At 53.7% G+C, this 22,064-nt stretch overlaps 2 protein-coding genes across 7 annotated transcripts in view; both read right to left on the reverse strand.

Moving 5' to 3' along the window:
* The window catches only part of RAB5C (RAB5C, member RAS oncogene family), a 33,324-nt gene extending 18,332 nt beyond the window's left edge, over nucleotides 1-14,992 (reverse strand). Inside the window, exons 1-2 of one of the 2 annotated variants that reach the window (XM_073325642.1) lie at nucleotides 14,888-14,988; nucleotides 13,813-13,913 (exon numbers count right to left, since the gene is read on the reverse strand). The gene's annotated coding sequence lies outside the window, so the exon portion shown is untranslated. Of the gene's footprint in view, nucleotides 1-13,812; nucleotides 13,914-14,887 lie in introns of both variants that reach the window. The other variant, XM_073325640.1, reaches the window with a different exon arrangement.
* A 3,693-nt stretch (nucleotides 14,993-18,685) lies between these two features.
* Nucleotides 18,686-22,064, reverse strand: part of KCNH4 (potassium voltage-gated channel subfamily H member 4) — a 30,537-nt gene continuing 27,158 nt past the window's right edge. For 4 of the 5 annotated variants that reach the window (XM_073325840.1, XM_073325839.1, XM_073325838.1 and 1 more), the window contains one exon: nucleotides 18,686-21,834. In XM_073325840.1, coding sequence (XP_073181941.1) covers nucleotides 21,229-21,834 — 606 coding nt within the window. In that variant the 3' untranslated portion in view covers nucleotides 18,686-21,228. The remainder of the gene's footprint in view (nucleotides 21,835-22,064) is intronic. The other variant, XM_073325841.1, reaches the window with a different exon arrangement.

Raw genomic sequence — 22,064 nt, forward strand, 5'->3', positions numbered from 1 at the left:
GGGGTCAGATTTAAGTGAAGCAAGAGAGAACATACATTAAGCAGGTTGTCCATTTACCTGCCCAAAGTTTGTGGTGGCAGCAGCCTCCAGTAAGTTTTGCCAGAAGATTCAAGGATTGAACCCTAACACACAAGTGCCAAAAATCAAGCCTGAGGCAAAGATATTTAGCAGACTTCTACCAAGAGCTGCAGGGAGCACCAAGCCCCCTTCAGAAACACTTCTTGCTGATTTAAGACCAGTTTTGTTTGGGGGTAGAGGAAGACTGGACACTCTGGTGAAAGCCAGTGCTACAGTTCGGGACTTTGAGAGAGCAGGAATAGCATCCAACTGCAACTACCCTAAATAAAAAGAAAAGGAGGACTTGTGGCACCTTAGAGACTAACCCATTTATTTGAGCATAAGCTTTCGTGAGCTACAGCTCACTTCATCGGATGCATCCGATGAAGTGAGCTGTAGCTCACAAAAGCTTATTCTCAAATGGGTTAGTCTCCAAGGTTTCACTAGTACTCCTTTTCTTTTTGCGAATACAGACTAACACGGCTGCTACTCTGAAACCTACCCTAAATAAATTGCTCAAACATTCAGGACTGATGAATATGCAGTTAGGTCAGAGGTGGGCCACATCCGGCCCGTGCGACCGTCCTACCTGGCCCCTGAGCTCCAGGCCGGGGAGGCTAGCCCCCGGCCCCTCTCCCCGCAGTCACACCACTGCATGGGCAGTGCAGCTGGCTCAGTCCAGACAGCAGGGCTGTGAGCTCCTGCCGCTCTGAGCGGCATGGTAAGGGGGAGGCGGTGGTGGTGTTAGATGGGTTGGGGTTCTGAGGGGGGGAGCCAGGGGGTGGGAAGTGGGTGGGGGCAGATGGGGGCAGGGGCCAGGCTGTTTGGGGGGCACAGCCTTCCCTACCTGGCCCTCCATACAGTTTTGCACCCCGATGTGGCCCTCAGGCCAAAAAAAAGTCTGCCCACCCCTGAGTTAGGTTCATACCATACAGCCGCCGGACACGAGTTAGAGAACCCAGAAGTTGGAGGTCACAGGAGGTTCGGGCGCAAGCTCCTACCTTTGTGTTGTCCTGCTTTGCTGAGGAGCTCCCCACTGGGCGAGGTGTGAGCTCCTGCTGGATGAGTCACAGCTCTTACGTAACTACAATCTAGTGTTTGTGATACAGACATCCCCTCAGCAGCCCTGTTGGCTTTGAGGCAAGTGATAGAGGTTTATTACCGAAGACCCTGCCCAGCAGTTTATAAGGATTCAGCCCATCAGACACTTCTGTAGCATCCAGCTGTTCACATTCCTCAACCTTGCCTGCCACAGCTGCTGTCTGCCACCCTGCATTAGAGTGAATAGTAACAAAGAGCTTCAGATGGCGTCTTGCCACTCAGCCTTCAGAAGCGAGTTTCACTTACAAGACCACCAGCTTATTCAAAAGAGTTTTGCAGATGTTAATTACTGCAGCACTAGTTTGTAGCTGGGATTTGAATTTAAACCAGCGCCTTAGCTGGCCAGTCTGACAACACCTTAAAGATGACTTCATGCAGTTCTTGGTACCTTCTACTCTTCCATGTCACACTGTCACTGGGTAGGCTCAGTGTGGGCAGCTGGACCAATACATAGAGGAAGAAATAAGCAGAAGAGCACTGAACATAAGCTTTCAGCTTTACATTTGCTATGAAGGGCTTGTTAGGGGCCCAATTAGCCCTATTGCTAGCTGCATGCTGCCAGCCCTAGAAGGGTATTGCTGGACAACAGTTTCAATGGCCATGAAACAAGACTTGACCAATGGAGTGTTTGAGACAAACCGATTACAGCCTATTGATTATGGAAGCTATAGGCTAAGAAGCTCTAGTTCTATCTGTACAAATCTTTGGCAAACACCAATGTTTGCCAGCTCAGAGAGCATTCAGCTTTGGACAACTCTGCAGTTTCCTTCACTGCTCCTTTGAGTTAAGGTGAGCAATATAGGGCAGAAAATGTCAAGCAAGGAGAAGTTCAGAGATATTGGGTGTCAGGATTGGTAACCAGGCTATATTTCTGTTGGAAGCATCTGGACAGGACACTGGGATGCAGGGTTCCTTTATTCTGTCCTATTTAAGGTACCTAAGTTCTTGGGCAATTTCAGCGTAGAAGAAAAAATATTGCCAAAGCACAGTGCAAGGCAGGTTATACTGATTTTAGAGATTTAGCAAATCAGGTCCTACCTGAGTACCTAGGCACCCTGACAATTGTTTAAAAGCACAGCCAGCAATACCCTTTCCCCATCAACATGCCCCACAAAAAACACCCCAAGAGGAGCCGTGCAACATGCTCTGAAAGTCGACACACTGGGCTAGTCCAGACCAAGGGAGACGTTCCAAAGCCAATAGCCCTTCCCACCGAGCCAGATCTGGATCTGGGGAACTCCTGAGGTTACAGCAGGTGCTCAGATCCGCTGAGGACATATGGAATGGGGAAAGGTCGTCTCAAGCAGACAGAGCAGAGGCCATGGAGAGCTTTAAGTGTCTAACAACTACATCTTAAAAATTAACCAGTAACCCACAGCAACCAGCACAGATCAGAGCACCACAGATTCCCCTCCCAGAAAAGGCTTCCCAATTTCACATTCAAAGAAGAGGGTGAGGTGTGATTTGCTGATAACCTAAATTACTCAGTGGGCGTTACTTCCTAGATCAGGGTCTGAACAAGCCACTTCTGCTACACTCAAGCCCACCAGCCTGAATATGTGACATCTGAGAGCAGCTCAAAGCACTGGCAGATTTACACTACAGGTATGTCTACAATGCAGTTAGACACCTGCATCTCGCCTGTTCCAGCTGACTCCAGCTACGGGTCTGTTAATTGCAGTGTAGACATCTGAGCTGGGTTGCAGCCCAAGCTCTAGGACCCAGCAAGATGGGAGGGTCCCAGAACCCAGACATCTACACTCCAATTGAACAGCCTCTCCACCCAAGACTCACGAGCCCAACTCAGCAGTCACTGCCCAGCTGTGCTTTTTTAATTGCAATGTAGACATACCCTACTATAGCCAGGTTCCCATGCAAGCTCATATGAATCCTAAGGCTTTATAGGACCCTTTGACAACCAAGTTAGTGGCTTAATTTCTGCCACCAATTCTGCTTGCATTAATTTATTCTGAGGAATAACTTGGCAGAACAGCTTTGCATGATACATTCACTACATTAACTTCTTTGCCGCAGTGGGCCCAGTACGCACCCCTGGAGCTGGCTATACCGAATGGCAGAAACTGTGCACGAAGACAGAGGACTGCACCTGCAGCAAGCTACGCAAATAGCCTCATTTTGCTCGGGTTACCACGGCTCAAGAAAGAGCCCCCAATGAAGTACTTAGACTATCAACTACTTAAGATGCTGCCTGAATTCCTTGGCAGGGACACCTTGGCGTTAATGACTGTAATGTTATTGACCGAGTCTGTAACCGTATAGATCACTGTGCAACCACTGTTCTATATTTGCAGAAAATGTTGTACAAAGGTTGCTGTGTGAGGGGTCTATGGAAAGGTTATGAGTGGCTGGTTATAATTATAGATTTCAGAGTAACAGCCATGTTAGTCTGTATTCGCAAAAAGAAAAGGAGGACTTGTGGCACCTTAGAGACTAACCAATTTGAGCATAAGCTTTCGTGAGCCACAGCTCACTTCCTCGGATGCATACTGTGGAAAGGTGTATAAAAAGATCTTCTACACTTTCCACAGTATGCATCCAAGGAAGTGAGCTGTGGCTCACGAAAGCTCATGCTCAAATAAATTGGTTAGTCTCTAAGGTGCCACAAGGCCTCCTTCGGTTATAATTATATATCTGTATGTGTGTATCATTTTTACAAAAAGAAAAGGAGAACTTGTGGCACCTTAGAGACTAACAAGCCACAAGTTCTTTTCTTTTTGCGAATACAGACCAACACGGCTGTTACTCTGAAATGTATCATTTTTGTAGTTGAAGTTATGAATATTGGCTCTATATGGACTGTATTTCAAACTTCTGCTCTGCTTCTTGATGACATCCCAGACAAGTTGGTGTCAGCTCTGCCTAGCCTGCTTGACGACCCATTAAGAGCCATCAGCTATACAACTGACCCATTGAGAGAAGGCAGACATGCCTTATGACTCAGCAAGGTATGCAGGGACCTACCTATGGACAGAACTCTAAGGTATTTCTATGCCATGTGCTGGATAGCATGTCCTTGGGACAAAAGAAAGCAAAGACCACATGGCAAGAGACTATAAAGGGCTGATGCCTCCTCTCCATCTGGTCTTCAATCCTGCTTCATACCTCCGGAGAGACTTTGCTACAAACGGAAGCTCTAAACAAAGGACAGATGACCCATCCCAGCTGTCGATATACTCCAGGGACTTGATTTGAACCTGCAGTTTATTCTGTGACTGCTACAAGCCTGAACCAAGAACTTTGCCATCACTGGATGTAATTGATTCCATTTAACCAAATTCTAGCTCATCTATATATTTCATTTTATGAAAAAGCCTTTAGATTCTAAAGGATTGGCAGTGTTATTTGTGGGTGAAATCTGATTTGTATAAGGACCTGGGTCTGGGGCTTGGTCCTTTGGGACTGAGAGAACTTTTTTCTTTTACTGGGGTATTGGTTTTCATAACCATTCATCCCCATAACGAGTGGCACTGGTGGGGATACTGGGAAACTGAAGCGTCTAAGGGAATTGCTTGTGTGACTTGTGGTTAGCCAGTGGGGTAAAACCAAAGACCTCTCTGGCTGGTTTGGTTTGCCTTAGAGGTGGAAAAACCCCAGTCTTGGGTGGTAACTGCCCTGCTTTAAGCAATTTGTCCTGAATTGGCACTCTCCGTTGGGTCCCGCCAGAACCAGCATTGTTACAGTGATATAAGTAGGTTTTGCTTCACCAAAGATCATTAAAGGCACACTTGCAATCTCTCAAGGTTAGTACAATGTTTGACCCCTCTTATAACCCCCAAAACTCCTTTAAGTTTGCAAAGCCTGTGTATTAGGCATTTAACAACCATTTTCTTCCCCTATAATAAAGATGTCAGCATTCACTAGCAGGCCCTAGACAAGCAGAGTGCTGTGGCAGGGAGAGACTAAATCCTTGGTATAAAAACAGGTTCCTGTTTAAGGGTTATTTAAAGACCACTGGTTAGACATGTTCTGACCTACCACAAGCTTTTCTCAGAACCCCAAGGGGCTTTGTTACCATGGTACTGAATCATGGTTCTTGCATCTGAAGTGGTGTTTTCTCACGAAAGCTTATGCCCAAATAAACCTGTTAGTCTTTAAGGTGCCACCGGACTCCTTGTTTTCATGGTACTGAAGTACACACTTCATGGAGTACTGTAACATGCTTAGCTACCTGACTCGGAGACACAGAATCCATTCGATTGAACACTCCCCCAGCCAAAAACCCGGTAAGCTAGCCTTGCAAGAGGAAAGCCATAACTGTCACCTTACTATATGAGAGCTGATCCAGCTAACAGCGTGACATGTATTACATGGGCAAGCTTAGAACTTGCCTCTCCCAGTTACCCTATCCCAAGCCCACATCTCCTCCTGAATGACTTTACACTTCACAATTTCACAACCTGCACTTCCCTCCGCAGGCTAAGGGAAGGAACACTTCTGTAGCCAGAGCAGGCTCCATGTCCACCGAGCTAGCAGCTGAACAGGACTAAGTGCCACCGTCAGGGTTAGAATTCAGGTGCTCAGATCACAAGTCAAGAGGTAGCACATTGCTACTGTGCTGGCCCAAGGCATGCTAGAGTTTCAAAGTCAATCCACCTTTCCTAGGAGAACTGGAACTGCCAGCTGGATTTTAAAAGTGCTTCCATTCTAATAATGGAGAGTTTGTATTCCTGTTGAAAGACCATCAGAGGCATAGCTACCCCAGAACTCACACCTGGCTGTTCTCTGAAACAAGTTTGCCTTTGAAAGGCCACCAAGAAAGTCTAGATCTGTTCCTTCCGAAGTTATGCAAATAACCTGCAGGACATGCAGCTTATGTCTCTCACCAATGCACAGTATGCCATCGGTCTCCCAGTTTGCACATGGGACATTCACACATGTATCAAGCCAGTCTGTTCTGCCAAAAGAAGAGTGTTTCAGTGTGCAGCAGGGTAAGAATTCCTGCCAGACTCCAGGGAGCGTCTCCCAGTGGAAGCTTTACTAAGTGATTCAATTGAGGCAAACATTTAAGCAGCTAGCCTTAAATATGCCCAGCAGCATTCAAGCTAATGGAGCCGTTGTCTCCTTCAGTCATACAGCTTCATTAACAGAATCTTCTGACTGCAAGGCAAACCCACAAACAGGGAATTCAGTTGAGAATTAAGTTGCCAGTACTTGAACAGGGCAATGCTAGTGAGACAAGGCTAGAGAGACCCTAGAATTCAGGGTTTTTTTAATAAAGACTTTCTTTCTGACCTAGTCAAAGTAATTGAAAGTTATAAATGTTACAGCTGTGCAGGCATCAGCCATAGACGTCAGCTTCCCAAGATCTGGAACGCACTGACTAGTGCCAACTCTTGCACTTTCCCTTGCTTGATATTCTCAAGCCAGCCATTAACTGCCCAGTAAAGCACAAATTCACCTGCTAACCAAGATCTCTTCCTGCTTTACCACCAGTTGGCAGAGCCAGCAGGCAGGGCCCAAGTCAGTCCATTATAAAAACAGGGCTCAGGGAAGTGTCAGGTAATTCATGTCTAGTACAGTCTGAGTGTGCCAGTTTAGCTCTGTGATCTCTTTATGTGGCAAGGGAATTATCAGAACTTGCATAACTGAAGTCAAGTAAAAAACATGCACAGGACTTTAATCAGCAACAAGCGGTGATCAGAGCGACTGCCCTGAGGAGGGCTGCTGCTGTGGTTCTGGGTGAGCCTTTGGTTGGATTTTCTTCCAACCCTGTGGCGAGAGTGATTCTGTTCCCAGCTCTGCCAGTCACTGAATTGTTCTGGATGGGTCATTTCACTTCTGCAAAGAGGGACACTGTAACACCCTTGGAGAGCTTCTGGAAAGAGACTCTGTAGCTAGAACAGGGCATCAGACTGATCAAGGGATATCAGGAATGGAATCACTGTCTGAAAGTGTTCTGCTTACTAGTGTTACAAGTAATACTTAATATTGCTTTTGTCTGAAGCAAGTTTTTCCTGGCCACAAAGATTCTTAAATAGGGGGAAGAAAAAAAATCATGCCACTGATACTAACACACAAATTTCTCATCCAACAAGGAAGGTGGGTGTTTGAGTCACTTGTATCAACATCTTGTGGAGAAAATGGATTTAAACAGTCAATGCCAAGAGTGTTGATGTGAAGATCGGAAGCTGTAGTATTCGCTTCAGCTTAAACAATTCGCAGAAACTTAACTCCTATGGCGCTAGGTTATTGTAACCAGAGCTCCAAGACAGGTGTGTATCTGCTTGGAATGGTCAGTGGCAGGTCTTATGTTAATGTCTCCGAGCAGATAAAAAGTGTTTAAACCCAATGAACAGAAGGTGAAGAGGCCACAACCTCCAGTACCGCATGTTGACAAGTTGGTACTTTGGAAGGTAATTACACAAGTTAAGTTTGCAGTAAGTCAGGGGAATTCAGGATATTCAAGGATATCAGCTCAAACACTGCCACATACTAGTTAGCTATTTTGAGTACTCTGTTAGGTGGCTCACTGCTATTAAGGTTAATTCTCCACAGGTAATAGCAAAGTAACAGCTACCGGTTTCAGTAACCGGAGGTATGCTCTTTAATGGGGCTCATGGGTGTGGTAAGCTCACTAAAATGCCAAGCAGATACAGAAAAAGATCACTATTTATGTCATGTCCAGAGGCACCTAGAGATTGTGATGTTATAGTGGTGATAGCCAGTGTGGCATGTTTAAGTTAAGACTCCTTGTTCTGTAGCTATGGAATCCAGCCATTGCCACAGATTAGCGCACTCGTGGCTAGTATTTCTAGCACTCACGGTTGTGAAAACAGATCTTTAAAACGTGAACCAGCTGTAACTGATGCAGCGCTATCTGTGAAGTCAGCTGGACATTTTCTGTTCCACTGGCTGGGTATATCATTTAACCTCTGTCCTTCACCTTAAAATTCAGGCAAGTTGGGGAAAACACTCCCCTCACTATGATAAGAAGGGTGCTTGTAAAGCACCCATGTAATGGGAGCAATAAGGTGAAAATGAAGTACAAAGAACTATGCACATGAATTCCTTTTTGATTCATGAAAGGAAAAATTCTCTTATTAGACCACAGATAAAGCTTGCAGGGTTTAATCAGCCACCCCACATCATAAGCACAGACTTGACATAAGAAAGGGAGAAGGAAATTGAAAAGTTTCTGCTAGAATCAAGTACTGCATCATCTTACTCCTGACAAAGCAGAATAGTTTAGATAGATTTTAATCCAACTTTGAAAGTGACCAAGACGGGGTCATGCCAGCTCTACAAGATTCAGAGGAAGTTGCATGGCTGCTCTGGTTGGGGCTTTAATTTAGCTGAACAGTATGACTAATGCTTTAGAAACAGTTGGTAGTGCCCTATTAGATCACCATGGCTGAACTGAGAAACATACAATTAGAACAGGCTGAGGTATTGTGTTTGTGTGCATTACTAGAACATGAGGAAGGTGACAAGGATATTATTAGAAGCTGCATTCTCACTAATGGCACCTAAGAGCAGCAGTTTTGTTTACGCTACCACAGCGATGCAAACCGGGATGACAGACTAGATCAAAACGACGGAAGGCAGCCACAGAAGCAAGCTTTGTGCTATTGCTTCGGCTAAGCCCTGTACTTGGGTCATCTGTCACCTTCGGGGCAATGCTCTTACACCCCCACTCATAAGATCCCAAGTGTAAGGGGATGGCACTTCCCCATTTAAGAATATGGTAAAAAGTGGTGTCACAAGGGAAGAAGACACTGCACAATCCTGTTATCTGGGTAGAGGGTAGAACCCTTTGGGAAATGGGTCTCTCTTTCTGAACGTACATAGAGCACCTAGCATGGTTCTGGGAGCATAGCGATAGCTCTTGTCCAAGAATGGGAGTTTACCACACAGTGTAAGTGCCTCAAAGCAGAATCACTCAGTCTAATATGATCCCCCGTCTGTGATGTCAGGGAGCATCATCGCCATGTAACAGATGGGAATGGAGGCACAGCTAGATGAAATGGCTTGCTCAAGATGGACGTCTGCAGCAGCTAGCACTTGAACCCCGGAGTCCACATCCCAGTCCAATGCCTCCCCCACAAGGACCTTCAACTTGCTGCTTCCACCGTGTCTGTACAGTGCTGTGTACATTTGCAGGGGTGGCGGGGGAAGATAACGCTTAGCTCAGAGTAACAGAGGAGCCCAACCCACTTGTAACAGGAACTCTGCCACCCAAAGGATCACTCCATATACTTCTGAACCAGGACTGGAGAGCTCCCCACTCCTTAGTTGGACGGAGGGGTTGCATGCGTGATGCGGAGTAGCACTGCAAAATAGCAGCATGCTCAAGTGTTGGCATCTTATACACAGTCTTGAAAAGATGTGTTGTGACAACATCACCACACCCTCAACAACTTGCAACAGGGAGCACTACAAGGTAAAACAAACATGAGATGCCAATCAGAATTTTTTATTGATTCATGCAGCTCACTAACAGGGAACGGCACCTATTTGAGGGTTTAAAATAAACCAGATTGCTCCCAGAGACAGTGTCAGTCGTAGTCAAAGACAATCTGAACTTTCCTGGAAACTGCTTGGAATTTTTATGGAGTTGCTCCGAGAACAAGACACAGGCCTTCCTTGCCTAAGAGTGACTCAACTTCATACCTGAGGGCAGGCAGCAAGAAACTGACATTGCTGCTGCATCAACACACTGTTTTCTAATACACTGACCGAGAAGATAGAGACACATTTGAATAATTCTTAGAAACACGGGGAGTCGTTTGTCTTAAAGGATTGTGTCAGCTCCTATTGTTACAAGTTAACACCCAATATTACAGGGGAAAAGAGGCTAGTTTTAATTCCTGCAGGTGAAAGGACTTTACAGTGGGTTTGTTTTTGTTTTTTTTTAAACTGTTCTCCTCTCCTTTGCAATTCATTAGGGCACCATTTTCACCTGTCTGGGGTCTTCTGCACAGCAGCTGGGAGAAAGGTGGTTAATAGGAAGGAGGCTGTAAGACCACAAAGATGATCTGTCAAGGGACTGGCCCAGAACCTGAAGCTCACTTGAATTGTAATTGACTAGAATTGAAGTTGGTGCCTAAATCCAGAGGGCACAATTCTGTACTGACAGAAGATGGATCTTTTGCTTCTCTTACTAAAGCTGAAGCAATTCTTAGAATAGGGTTACTCGTCCTCTGTTGAGATACTTGAATTCCACTTTCACTTCCAGACAGCTTTGCTTTATTTCTCATCTAGCCTAGCCCATCACTGATGGGTTGGGTTCACAGCAGCACAGGGGAGATTAGGAAGCCTTCCCCCTGCACCGCCTCAAAAAAATTACAGGCCTAAACCAAACTGACTGCCCTTTTTATTGCTCTTGAATTTAGCAATTTAAAGTACTCAAGTGTAATTTTAAATTGCTTCAGAGTAACAGCCGTGTTAGTCTGTATTCGCAAAAAGAAAAGGAGTACTTGTGGCACCTTAGAGACTAACCAATTTATTTGAGCATGAGCTTTCGTGAGCTACAGCTCACTTCATCGGATGCATACCGTGGAAACTGCAGCAGATATTATATACACACACACAGAGATCATGAAACAATACCTCCTCCCACCCCACTCTCCTGCTGGTAATAGCCCATCCAAAGTAACAATTGTGAAGAGAAAAGAAAAGGAGTACTTGTGGCACCTTAGAGACTAACCAATTTATTAGAGCATAAGCTTTCGTGAGCTACAGCTCACTTCCTCAGATGTGAAGAGAGTGTCACTTTGGATGGGCTATCACCAGCAGGAGAGTGAATTTGTGTAGGGGGGTGGAGGGTGAGAAAACCTGGATTTGTGCTGGAAATGGCCCAACTTGATGATCACTTTAGATAAGCTATTACCAGCAGGACAGTGGGGTGGGAGGAGGTATTTTTTCATATTCTCTGTATATAAATAAAGTCTGCTGCAGTTTCCACGGTATGCATCCGATGAAGTGAGCTGTAGCTCACGAAAGCTCATGCTCAAATAAATTGGTTAGTCTCTAAAGTGCCACAAGTACTCCTTTTCTTTTTTAAATTGCTTAAGTTTTGCCTTGTCTGAAGGCTAACCAGAATGTCTACAGAAACTCACAGGTTGTATGAGGGAACATACACACCCTCATCTGGCTCATTTTCTGGAGCACACAGAAGGTAACTTGGAGTGTGTCGGCCATTGGCTCACTCTCTGGAAGGGTGACTTTGTTAAACAGAGATGAACAACATCTAGATACTTGGACACATGACTCTGGAAGATAACATTTGAAGGTTTAGGCAAGATTCCAAAACAGGATTTCATCCAGTCAGAACAGAACAAACTACTCAGTAACCCATAAATGTAGAGTTATTTCTCAACACTGCAGTTCTACTATGCAAAAATGACTGAGTGACCCAGATCCCTGGTGCAGGGCAGCCAACTACATGCATTGCTCTCAGAATTCCACATTCAGGTCCACAACAATCATAACTGCTTCCATTTCTGGCCACCCAAAGCACCAGTTATCAGCTACAAGTTTAAAAGAACAATCCAGAGTTTGGTTAGAAGAGAAGCAATCAAGTATATCATGGGGATATTAATAGGAAGTTCCAGAGACATGAGCCAGAGTGCAGGGTCATGGGCACATTAACTCAAGCAGTCCCTGTTAGTCCATGGCCTATTGTATTCCAGACTAACAGGCCCCTCAGCACTCCTGGCCTTGGAGATTAATAGTTTGGAATACAATTACCTCAAGCAGGAAGAGCTCACAAGTTATCTGACTATTAGCTTGGCACCAAGGTTCTGATACATTGTCTCTTCTGCCAATTTGATCTAGTACAAGCAGTGCATCTCAATTATTTTGAGCTCTTCTGTAAACAGAAAGCCAAGAATAGAAGAAGTATATTGTTTCACATGCAACAGCCTTAAAACAGAAGTGTCCCATTATGATCTCTTTTCCTGCCCTTTCCTTATACATTCTTAAGACTTAAGTCAAGGTCAAAGTTGTAAACAGCCATTTACAGAAGCACTAGATGTTAAAGGTGAATCAAAATATATTTATGCTGCCTGTAAGATCCCAAACCAGACAGTGTTGACTTTAAACACACTGATTTCATTTACTAGCAATGAAAAGTATGGAAGAGTTAGTTGCTGTTTCACTTACTTACCAAGACAGGAATTCAGAGTCCTGTCCCCTCGTTAATATCACTAATGCCCAGAAGAGTGGTCAGGAACACAGCTCCTGTACCCTTTAAGTGTTAGTGATGCCACATTTTTACTCAGGTCACCTTTGTATCGGTTACAGTTCAGTGAAGCAGTGAGGTCTGTGTCTGATCCTACTGTCATGCAATTTAAAGGCGGTGTTACCTCCTCTACAGGTGTTAAGGGCACCGTCGCTTTGATACATATTCAACTGTGAACTCCAGCACCAACTACTCTCTTCACTTAAAATACAGGAAGGGCAAGACTTTCTGAAATAGGAGACTGAAGTTAGGGTCCTAAATCCATCGGAAGCTGCTGGGTTCTTAACACTTGAAATAAGGGACCTGATATTTGTGCCTTTTTTGGCACTTAACTTTAGGCTCCCATTTTTGAAATTCCTGGGCAGTTTTTCCTCTTTTGGGTCTCCCATGCGAGACAAGTAAAGGTTATAGCACTTCTGCTACAAGCCATTGATTTCTCCTAATTTCTAGGAGAGTGTCTATACAAAAGGAACAGTGTAGAGGGGAGGTAGAGAAATATGCAGTACAATGACACTTACTCATAAATAACCAGAACAGTTACAGCTAGATTTTGTGGTTGTCATTCAATAAGCCTGCCATGGCATAGTATTCCCCCTGGCATGTGAAAAGCCTACTAACTAGTAACTCAAGCAGCACTTATGATTACAGTCAAGACTGAAGAAAGAGCCAGACTGCCATGCTCTAACTGGAAAATTATCTAGTCAGCTTGCAAGTACGCTACACTATCATTTAACCAAGATTTATGATCCTCAGGGTCAACACATGCATTCTGTGCTATAGAAAAATATCTTGCACACTTACTGTGTGAGTATGCTATAACACAGGACCCCCTACCAAGAAGGGTCTGTGAAGGTCAGTCATACACATGCTGGTGTAAAACCTAAGTGAAATCCCGGTATTCCTTGCACTTTCAGGGATTCACATTAGGTGACAACCCCCCAGTCTTTTGAGCCAAGTATCATGCCCACATTGGAGATTAAGACACCACCTTCCTCCAAGGCCACATTACAAGTTTATGTCCAAGTCGGGATTGGAAGTGAAAGTCTCCCCATGTCACAAGGCAGTGCTCGCTCCAGACTAAGTGGCTCCTCAAGGCCCTGGTTTTGACCATTTTCTGCCTTGACATATCTGCCCGATAGTAAATCAGCAACAACTGCCATAAACCCGTAATATTACAGTCAACTTCTACACATACATTGACACCAGAAAGTCTAGCTCTTGGAAACACTATGCCAGACCAGACCTGGTCCAGTACTGGTCCTGGTCCTCTCCAGGAAGCTAGAGAGATGATGGCATTACCCAGTCAACCAATCCAGTTATCCAGGAGATCTCTAATGATGGGCAGGCCACAGAGGTCTGTTTGCAGGGGCAAAGTGAATCATGAGTCATAACACATTTACCAAGTGATAATACAAGCCAGAGCAAGGGGAAGTTACTAGGAAGTTACTGACTGTTCATAGCCAGGGAGACCTTAGAATGAACGGGGCAGGGGGACCTGAGTTTGCTTCTCTTTTCCCCTCATGTAGTAAGTCAGTTACCAGCAGCAGCTGTCCTGGGTACAGGGTGGGGTGAGAGAGAGAGCAAGATTATGGAGTCAGCCTCACCCAAAATAACCTACTGCCCTAACCCCACTTCTCTCCCCATTCACCTAAACTGGGCTCAGGTGACCAGGGAAGCTGAGGTTAGCTGTGTAACTAGCCCAGGCTTTCAGCTGCTCCCCAGCCCCATTTACACACCCATGCCAGCTAGCTAGGAACCCAGTCACATTACAGAGGGAGTAACTCCCCAGTACCCATTGGGCATGGGCTAATCTCTGGTGACCCCTGCCAGGGAGGGCTGGCCAAAGCTCCCTGCAATCACACCCCATGGGTACGACCTTACACGTGGGGCAGAGAATAAGGACAGCATGTCAGACAGGGTCTCCTGAGCTCAGAGCACCTCTTTCCCACCAGCTCCAGTGGGCAGGAAGCCCAGCTCAGAGCCCTCCCCGCAGGGTCCGCCTTTCCCTAGCTCCCGTAGGGGGGGGCTCTGAGCTGGGCGCCCCCCCCGCAGGGCCCGCCTCTCCCTGGCTCCCGTGGGGGAGGGGGGGCGCCCAGCTCAGAGCCCCCCCCGCAGGGCCCGCCTCTCCCTGGCTCCCGTGGGGGAGGGGGGGCGCCCAGCTCAGAGCCCCCCCCGCAGGGCCCGCCTCTCCCTGGCTCCCGTGGGGGAGGGGGGGCGCCCAGCTCAGAGCCCCCCCCGCAGGGCCCGCCTCTCCCTGGCTCCCGTGGGGGAGGGGGGGCGCCCAGCTCAGAGCCCCCCCCGCAGGGCCCGCCTCTCCCTGGCTCCCGTGGGGGAGGGGGGGCGCCCAGCTCAGAGCCCCCCCCGCAGGGCCCGCCTCTCCCTGGCTCCCGTGGGGGAGGGGGGGCGCCCAGCTCAGAGCCCCCCCCGCAGGGCCCGCCTCTCCCTGGCTCCCGTGGGGGGGGGGCGCCCAGCTCAGAGCCCCTCCCAGCGGGACCCAGCCCCCAGGCCCCGCCCGGCCCCACTCACGGCTCAGGGGTCTCCTCTCTCCCCCGCCCCAGCTGGGTCTCAGGCTGCGGCCTCCACTTCCGCCTTTCAGCTGCTCCGTTTCCGGATCCGCCCACCGCTTCCGCTCCGGCCGGGCGGGGTGAGAGGCAGCGGCCTCCGCCAATCATCGAAGCCCTGCCCATTTGGAGGCCCGCCCCTCTCCGCGCGGCCGGACGTGGGGCGCAGGATGGCGGGGCGGAGGCACGTGACGCAGCCGCGGGGACCGATGGGAGTTGTAGTCCACGAGGGGGCCGGGGCCGGGGGAAGCGGCGTGGGAAAAACCCAAGGTTGAGTCGCTGCCCCTGGTGCTGCCTGGTGCCGGGGGAGGAGCCTGGGGCGCGGGGGGCGGAGCCGGAGGTTGAGCCTGGTTGGAGGGGAGGGGGGACAGGAGCCAGCGGGGAGAGGAGCCGGGGGGGGGCAGAGGAGCCGGGGGGGGAGCGGGGACAGGAGCCTGGGGCGGGAGCAGAGGAGCCTGGGGGGGGAGCGGGGAGAGGAGCCGGGGGCGGAGGGGTGGGGGCAGAGGAGCCGGGGGGGGGAGCGGGGAGAGGAGCCGGGGGCGGAGGGGTGGGGGCAGAGGAGCCGGGGGGGGGAGCGGGGAGAGGAGCCGGGGGCGGAGGGGTGGGGGCAGAGGAGCCTGGGGGGGAGTGGGGACAGGAGCCGGGGGGGGGGGAAGCCTGGGGCGGGAGCAGAGGAGCCTGGGGGGGGGGAGCGGGGAGAGGAGCCGGGGGCGGAGGGGTGGGGGCAGAGGAGCCGGGGGGGGGAAGCCTGGGGCGGGAGCAGAGGAGCCTGGGGGGGGGAGCGGGGAGAGGAGCCGGGGGCGGAGGGGTGGGGGCAGAGGAGCCGGGGGGGGAGCGGGGACAGGAGCCGGGGGGGGGGGAAGCCTGGGGCGGGAGCAGAGGAGCCTGGGGGGGGGAGCGGGGAGAGGAGCCGGGGGCGGAGGGGTGGGGGCAGAGGAACTGGGGAGGGCGAGGGGGCAGGCAGCCGAGCGGGGCTGTCATTTGCCCTGGTGGCAGCAGGGAGCTCCCTTGAACAGCTTGGATCTGCCTTAGCGGCTTTGAAAGCACTCGGGCTGTGCCACCCCAGAGCTGGCCGTGACGGGGAAGGGTCCGGGGCCCGCAGGCTGGGGCGGGTGTGTGGAGGGGCGAGGAGGTGGGGGCATTGGAGACAGGTGTGCTTTGGGGCACGGCCTGCCATGCTGTGCGCACACAGGCAGCCCTGTGCCCAAGGCTGGAGCTGGCCACGAGGGCAGCTGGACGGGGATGTTGTTTCCAGACACCCCGGGTGTTCCCCTTTCCCCTTACCCGGCCACGGAAGGAGGCAAACTCTGCCCAAGTCCTGCCACCAACCCAAGCGGTGCCAGGCAACCCAGCGACACACGATTCAGCCCCAGGGTGCTGGCAGGACGCAGCCCTGCCCCTCTGCCAACCCAGGCTGCTGCTCCATGCTTAGGAGATAGTTCTGCCCCGTCCACCCCGGCTGGGTGCCGGCGGGGCTGTCTCCCCCTCTGGAGCCTGGCTCCCACGAGAGGGCTGTGCAGTGCAGCTGCAGGCCCCGGGTTCAGACACTGCTGCTGATGCATACAGGGCACGTAATGCAGCCTCCCCAGCCGCGGCTGCATTTCAGCGGTGGGCGAAGGGGATCCTGTGAGCAGAGAGCAGCCAATGAACATGGGAGAGAAAGGGGCTGGAGAAATGCGAGGTGAACATCCCTGGCGGAGGGGGACTCCCCACAGCCCCAGGAGTGGGGGCGCTATCCCGGAGAACAGCCCCAGTCTCTTCTGCAGCAGTGCCTCATGGCTGGGAGAGCAGAGTGCAGCCTTGTGCAGGCTCTGGGGCTCAACACGCCTCCCGGGGAAGGGTGGAACCGGCAGCTGGAGGTGCCCAGGGCCCGACAGGTTGCTAGGGCAGGGGCCTGGCATTACAGGAAGAGAGAATTTAACAGCCCACCTCGCTGCAGGGTCCGTGTGGGTGCTCCGGGCTGGGCGACGGGTCCTGGGGGCTCTGGGGAGCTGTTGTGGCATTTCTGTGGCTCAGCCCAGTGCAGGGTCCAGCCCGCAGCTCAGAAAGCACAAGGAGCAATGGATGCACGGGGGTAGTGGGCCACAGGGACTGGCTGGGTCGGAGGATGGGATCAGTGACCTGCCCCCTCCCTTTGGCTTGGCCAGGCAGCCTGCAGCCACATGGCAGCCCCTCTGCCAGCCCCTGCTGACTCGAGGGTAGGTGCCGCGTTGCCAGCAGTGAGGCTGCGCGTGTTGTTTGTTGCTAGCAGAGACCTGGGACCTGCTGGCGCCAGCCCTGGGCCGAGGGAGATTTGCACAGCCCTGCCCTCCTCTCTGGGGCCCGAGAGTCTGGCTGGGGCAGGGTGGGCAGAGAACCCGCGACGAACCGAGCTGCCAGAGCCAAGGCAGGGCCGTGGAGCTCAGTACGGGACCCCCCAGTCGCTGAGCAGGGCTGGGCGAGCTCCACGGAGCAGAGAGCTGCGGGGGGGCGCTAGTCACCAGGGGGTGCTGCAGGTCAGCATTAAAACCGCTGCCCCCACGCAGTGCGAGAGAGCAGGGTGGGCTGCTCAGCGGGGGTGCGCTCCCCTCTAGGCCAGCAAACCGGGTGTGGCCCAACTGTCAATGGCCGAGCGCCAGTCGCCCCAGCCCCAGCGGGCAAGGACCGGTGGGGTCCTGGTGCCCAAGAGCTGGGCAGGCCTGGCAGGAAAAGGAGCCAACAGTTAACTGCCCCCTTCCCGGCAGGGCGGTCCCCCTGCCTGGCTAGACTGGGCAGCTGGATGGCACGGCACCACTGAGCACAGGGGCTTTTGGCTGGTCCTGGCGCTCAGGCAAGCCGGTGAGGGCGGGACTCAGGCAGCGACAGGGCCCTGGGGCTGCGTGGCCTGGAGCCTGAAGCAGCCGTTGTGCAAGACCCACTGTTTGCACACACCCACCAGGCAGCAGCAGAGATAGGGGAGAGTTCAGCTGACCCGTCTGGGTCCTGGCAGACGAAGGGCCAGCAGGGGTGGCGGGCGGGAGACCGGGAGGCCACTGCACCGCTCCCTCTGAATCCGAGCCACGTGGGATGTGGAGGAGGGAAGCCAATCCCCCAGCCCCGGAACGACCTTGGCCCCTCTCCTGCTTCGGAGCAGCCAGCTCCCCCACAATGCAGCCTCCCCCACATCTGGCTGGAGAAGCTGCCGGCTGCGCCCTGGGGGCACCGCGCCCATGCGTGCCCCTGGCAGCGTGAAGCCCTTCGCCTCTCCATTGTTTCCTTTAATCTCTGCATTATTTAGTATTTATTTTTAAATATTCTTCTGGGGCAGCTGGTGCTGGGGGGAGGCGTCTGGAGGAGGGCAGCTTCCAGGAACAGCTGCCTAGGTGAGAGCACTTTGCTCGACCAACGCCTTCAAGTGCGAATGCCTGCCCAGGGGGCCCAGCTGCAGCTCCAAAGGGCCTGGGGTAAGGCCCCGGACCCCTGCTCTGGCAGCCCCTCCCGGGTGGCTGTGATGGCTAGCGGGTGTGGGGGTGGCGAGCCCTGAACTGGTCCCTGGGGATCCCAGCTAGCGTCGCTGGAGGGCTCCACACAGGTGGAGCCAGCCTGTTCCGGGGACAGGGGCACCCAGGAGTCTGGGAGCTGGAACAAACGGGGCCTTGCAGCGAGGGGCTCCGGGGAACCAAAGTGAGCCATGGAGGCCCCCTTCCCATTTCTCTCCAACCCCTTCTGCTCCAGCCCTGGACAGTACCACAACCCTGCCCCCTCCCCGCCCCCGCAGCAGGGACGGGACCACCCAGAGCCAGCAGCTGGAAAAATAGAGCTTTTATTACAGGGTATGTCTTCGCAGCACCATGGAGGTGGTGGCTGGGCAGTGGGGGTGCACGCTGGTGGCAGCCGGGCCAGGGGGGAGCCTGGGGGAGCGGGAGGGGGAGAGGAGTCAGGGGAGGGGAGCCTGGGGCAGGGGGGGGGGGCTGGTGCTTCAGTGCGTGACCACCTTGGCGCCCTGAGAACGGGCCTGAGACGCCCCCAACTCACCGCATGGGGCTGAGTCACCGCCGGCCCCCAGCCACAGAGCCGGCAGCACCAGCCCTGCCTGCCTGCCTGCCCGGAGCTGGGGCCGGCTTCCCTGGTGCTGGCCCAGAGCTGCCCGTCCGTGTCATCCGGGTGGGGGAGAAAAATCCCACCAGGAAATAAAAAAGTCTTAAAAAAATCTTTGGGGAAAAAAGTATCAAAAGGCTTCAACCCGCCCCCCTGGTTTGCAGAGCTGGGGCTGCAGGCCCAGAGGAGTCCCCCACCCACAAAGGCTGCACAGTGACCCCGCCAGGCCCTGCGCCCGGGGCAGTGGGAACAGGCAGCTGGGCACAGATGTGGCCAAATGATGTCTGGGCAGCAAGGGGCCAGGGTCAGGGGGCCGCGCAGGCTGGGTCTGGTCTGCCTGGTCCTTCTGCTCCCAGCGGGGCAATGGCAAAGCTCCTGTCAGGCCATGGCCCCCTTCGTGCCCAGTTCAGCCCCGACCATGCTGCATGGGCTCCCAGACCCAGCCCTGTGTGCCCTGCGGGCAGGTCAGCCATGCCTGCCCCGGGATTCCTGGTGGGGAGAGGCAGCACCACGCTGGCTTGGCACCACCCGGTGTTTCGCTGCACCCCCATATCCCGTGCTGCTGCCTTCCACCCGCCCTCGCTCCCTTTCCCTGGCCAGAGCCCCCCAGGAGCGATGCAGAAACTGGCCTCCAACCTGGCCTGAGTTTATCCCGTTCATGCCAGGGGCCCAGGCACTTTTAACCCCACGTCGGTGCCTCCCTCGGGGGCTTTATGGGGAATTCCCACCTGGGCAAAGGGGCTTCCCCTGCCCTCCTAAACCTGAGCACTAAGGCCCCCGCACCCACCCCCAGCTCCCTGGAGCTGGGCTCATCCGGCCTCCCGCTGCCCCTCACTCCTTCGCACAGAGGAGCAGGAGACACTGGCCTTTTGTGGCAGTGAGGTCCTGTGAGTGGGGAGGAGGCCGGGACCTGCCACCATGTGGGCTCACGGGCACGGGGTGGCAACAGCCTAGGGGTGTCGAAATCCATTGCAGAGCCAGCCATGGCCCCGCGCGGCCTGCAGCCTCTGGCGGCTGGTTCGGGGATGGCTGCACGCGCCCCCGGACGAGAGGCCTCGGCCAGCGCAGAGAACACGCAGGAGCCAGGGCGGCCGGGCAGGGCTGTGTCGGAACAGACGTCACACAGAGGACGCTGACGGCTCACGCAGCGGGGCGACACGGATCTAGCACACGGGGTGGGGGGGACCTAGAACGCACTGAGCAGTGGGCTACACTTGCATGCTGGGACATGCAGTTGTGGGGAGCCGCAGCCTGGGCGGAGGGAGAGGGTTGTGTAGCAGGTGGATGTGACCCCCAGCTCCAGGGGAGTTGCTGACAGACTCCCCAAACGGGCACAACCTGCCCGTCCCCCAGCTACGTCCGTAAGGAGCATCCCATACGCAGTCTGAACCCCCACCTTGCAACGCCTCGAAGCTGAGCCCTGAGCCTCCGGAACACAAAGCGGCCCGGAATCGGCCTGGCGGGGAGAGATGACAGGACTGGCCCCGGGGCTGCACAGTCCAATCCTGCAAACTACCTCCCCGGTGGGGTCAGCAAGAGCTGGTCCGGCCCTGCCGGGCCTGGTTTCCAAGCGGCCCTGGAAGCAGCCCGGCTGTTCTCCAGCATTGTGCATTTCACGCAGGCTGTTCCCTCTGTAAACTACACCCGAACCGTCGCAGCCCAGCCCCACTGGGCCGCCAGCACAGCCCCCACCCCCTCAGCAGGGCCCTGACCCTGTTCAATTCAGGCAAATACGTACTGAAGATGGGAGCGGAAGGCTGCGGAGAGAGTGGCGTATCGAGCAGAGAGGGGGAGCAGAGGGGTACCTGGCTCGGTGGGGCACCCCAGGCCTGCAGGGCGCCCGTGGGGCTGGTCCGGGGGGCAGAGGACAGGCTTGTGCTTAGGGTCCTCCTAGGAGTTCTAAGGCTCTCAGAATAAATCCCTCGTCACAAAAAAACCCATCATTTTGTAGAAAACGCACCAGCTCCGCAGAGCCGTGAGCAGGTGGTGGGTCACAGCTGGGGCGGAAAGTGCCCTGGAAGAGCCGGGGGGAGGGGGGCTCTCATCCATCCCCCGCCTGGCCCCCAACTCTTGCAATTACACCTGCAGCCAGAAGGGAAATTGACGCTGGCAGAAATGGGGCCATCATCCCAACGACATCACCGGACACCGCTGGCGAGGCCCCCCCAGGGCGCTCCATCCGCTGGGCTCGCTGCAGCTCCCGGGCTGAGCCACGCATGGAGGGCGCGTGGGACAGGCGGCGGGGGGGCGTCAGTGGAAGTTTTCCAAGTCTGATCGGCAGCGGAGGGGTGGCGGGGGGTGGCTCTGAGCGGAGCAGTTGGGGAAGGCCGGGCTGGGGCCGGCAGGGGACGAGGGCAGAGGGCACAGGACCCGGGAGCCTGCGAGCGAGTGGGGAAGCCTGGGAGTCTGACCGCTGAGCGGGGCAGCTTGTGTCGGTGGGAGGTGGGCCCCGTCCATGTCCGCCCGGGGCAGGCGGTAACGGCTGGAAGGCGCGCGGGATGAGTCTCTGGGAGCGTGGAGCCCCTCCGGCTCCCGCGGGCTGGCTGGGGGCGCGCTCCGGGAGCCAGGGGCCTTGGCAGAGGTGGCGCCGGGAGAAACTCCAGCGTCCCCCGGCGATGGTGACGGCAGCCCTGAGGCGGAGGCGTGAGCCGAGGGCAGAAGGGGTGGCACCGGCCCCGGGGGCAGTCTGGATGGCGGCTCGCTCCCGCTGCTGGCTTTCGGGGGCTGGGAGGAGAGCACGGGGAGGCCGTAGGGGCAGGCCAAGGCTGGGGCGCACGGCAGCGGGCTCTGGAGCAGGTACATCGTGTGCTGCAGCTCCCGGCTGAGGTGGGAAACTTCCTGGTTGAGGTTGTTGATCTGGAAAGAGACAAAAACCGTGCCGAGCGAGGGGACAGCGCCCTGCGCCCTCCCCACCACTCCCCTGGCCCCCAGCTCAGCAGCGCCCCGCACTGGTACCAAGCATGGCCGGGCAACGCTTCATGCTGGCTGTCGCCCCACTTCCAAAGGAGAAGCAAAGGGTTCTGGGAGCATGGGGCAGGGATGCCCCTTTGGATCCGGCTGCTCCGGGATCTGCAGCCAGCGGAGTG

This window comes from Lepidochelys kempii, chromosome 27, assembly GCF_965140265.1.
Source record: "Lepidochelys kempii isolate rLepKem1 chromosome 27, rLepKem1.hap2, whole genome shotgun sequence".
Taxonomy (NCBI): Eukaryota; Metazoa; Chordata; order Testudines; family Cheloniidae; genus Lepidochelys; species Lepidochelys kempii.